At 46.8% G+C, this 2142-nt stretch overlaps 1 protein-coding gene across 1 annotated transcript; it reads right to left on the minus strand.

Moving 5' to 3' along the window:
• Positions 1 to 11: 11 nt before the first annotated feature.
• On the minus strand, positions 12 to 2136 carry LOC116380557 (sortilin-related receptor-like). The gene is made up of 3 exons (XM_031842459.1): positions 1437 to 2136; positions 857 to 1029; positions 12 to 519 (listed from the first exon to the last, which is right to left on the minus strand). The coding sequence occupies exons 1-3, from the start codon at positions 1456 to 1458 to the stop codon at positions 319 to 321; spliced, it is 396 nt and encodes a 131-aa protein (XP_031698319.1). The 5' UTR covers positions 1459 to 2136; the 3' UTR covers positions 12 to 318.
• Between the last annotated feature and the right edge of the window lie 6 nt (positions 2137 to 2142).

The following is a 2142-nucleotide window of genomic DNA, read 5'->3' on the forward strand; positions in this document are numbered from 1 at the left end:
GCTTCTTCAACGAAACAAGTGAAATAAAAGTGCAGGGAGGAAGACGAAGCAGCACAAATAACGGGGGACTTTTACTGTGAAGATTTTTTAAATGAAATGTGTTGATCCCGTTTTACAGCCGCTCCTTTGACCACGAAAAATAGAAGTGAGGACACATCTGGAACATCTGCTCACAAAAGACAGATGTGACCACAACCTTTGATATCTTAAAAGGTGTTTTGCCTTAATGTCTAACTGCATTCACTGCATGACATGAATAAGTGACCGTGTGGAACACAACGTTAGTCAACACTCATAATGTTTATGAGTGTTGACTGTCTAAAATGAAGCAGTCTCATAACAACGTGAGTCTGGATCAGTTGAAGCACATTCAGACGCTCTCTGTACCTCGATCTTCTGCGCTCCGGCGTCGACCCAGTAGAGCAGCCTGCTGATGGGGTCAAAGGTCAGAGCCTCCACGTTCTGCAGATCTTTCCTCACCACGACCTCCTGACCCGTGCTGCCGTTCAGACACAGACGCTGCAGGAGAGAGAGAGAGAGCGAGAGAGAGAGAGAGAGAGCGAGAGCGAGAGAGAGAGCGAGAGAGAGAGCGAGAGAGAGCGAGAGAGCGAGAGAGCGAGAGAGAGAGAGCGAGAGAGAGAGCGAGAGAGAGAGCGAGAGAGAGAGAGCGAGAGAGCGAGAGAGCGAGAGAGAGAGAGAGAGAGCGAGAGCGAGAGAGAGAGAGGACAGCAGAGTGGTTGGTCGAGTCTCATCCAATCATGTTTGTTGTTTGTTTATTGATCCGCGTCTGTTTAAGCTTTATGCATCGAAAGAAAACTGTTGGAACCCCCCCCCCTCTTGAATCCCCCCCACTAACCTGTATGGTGTCCAGCGAGATGTCGGCCCAGTACAGGCAGTTCCTGTCGTAGTCGAAGTCCAGAGCCACGGCCTCCCGGAGGCCGGCCAGAGGCAGCGCCTGGTCGGTGCCGGTGGCCAGGTCGTAGCGGTGGATGGAGTTCCTCACCGCGTACAGGATGAACTCGTTGCTCTCTGGACGCAGCAGAGGAGACGAGAGTGACACTTAAACATCACATGGTTGTGTTTCAAAGACCGTCGGAAAGATGAAAATCTGACGATAATGACGGTTTTTACAGCTTCTGGCTGCGATAAACGGGGAAGTTTTGGCAAATTGTTCTAAGAAAACTTTTTAATCCCGCCGTCTGGGTTTTGGGGCTCAGACGGAAATTTCAGTGATTTCATCTTGTTTTAATTTACGACAGTCACTTCATCTCCATCCCCCCCAAACATGTCAAGAGCAGAGGTAAGTGTTTAATAAGACACACTGCTCTTCTGGAGAACAGGAGTCAAGAGAACGCTATAAAGAGACTAAAAGATGTGTTCTGACAGTGAATGAAGCGACAGAGCGACCACATGATGGAGGAAACGAGCAGCTTTACCTCCGACCGGACACGGCAGCATCTCTCCATCCAGCCTGGACTCCACGTCTCCTCCTCTGCAGCTGTCTCCTGGAACCCTCCTGTAGCTGCAGCAGCAACACAAACACACCGTTATGTGTTTCCCTTCATTCACCACCAGGGGGCGATCTCACCAAACATGTGATGACGCTGACATACGATCCCTCCACATCAGCAATAAAGAGAACAAAGGCTGCTTTGCATTCTGGGGGATTTCTTTGGTAATGAAAAATAAATAAAAATAATAAAACAGTGGATGCTAATTATTATTGTGTCATAAGGAGCATATAATAATAATAATAATAAAACAAGCAGCAGAAAACAGAGTTTAAAAACATGTGCAGCTTCTCCACGAATATAAAAACATCGATGCGTCAACCCGAGGATAATAAACTGGATTTAATTTAATTACCAAACTACTTCCCTTCATTTCTGTCGGTTCAGCAGTTTAGTTCGTTAGTTAGTCAATAAGCAAATAAAGTGAAAAACACAGAAAAGAAGAGTTATATCTCTTCAATATTACAAGAGTTTGACAGATGAAGCTCTGGAGCCATATGCCAGAATGAATACGAGGTAGTTTAGAGAGCTGGCCGTATGAAGAGTCGTGTATCTGTGAGTGCACATCGTGCTAATAAACACGGAGGCTCTGCTCTGCTCACCCTTTATAAACACGAAGGCTCTGCTCTGC

The sequence above is a fragment of the Anarrhichthys ocellatus genome, unplaced genomic scaffold, assembly GCF_004355925.1.
Source record: "Anarrhichthys ocellatus isolate YVR2014 unplaced genomic scaffold, GSC_Weel_1.0 scaffold7674, whole genome shotgun sequence".
NCBI lineage: Eukaryota > Metazoa > Chordata > Actinopteri > Perciformes > Anarhichadidae > Anarrhichthys > Anarrhichthys ocellatus.

What these genes read in the sequence shown, in the direction of transcription:
- LOC116380557 (XM_031842459.1), bottom strand. Translation starts at nt 1,458, where the DNA reads ATGCTGCCGTGTCCGGTCGGAG. An exon ending in GCTGCCGTGTCCGGTCGGAG is followed by an intron (nt 1,030 to 1,436) that starts GTAAAGCTGCTC and finishes TGCTGCGTCCAG; the next exon opens with AGAGCAACGAGTTCATCCTG. An exon ending in TCTCGCTGGACACCATACAG is followed by an intron (nt 520 to 856) that starts GTTAGTGGGGGG and finishes TCTCTCCTGCAG; the next exon opens with CGTCTGTGTCTGAACGGCAG.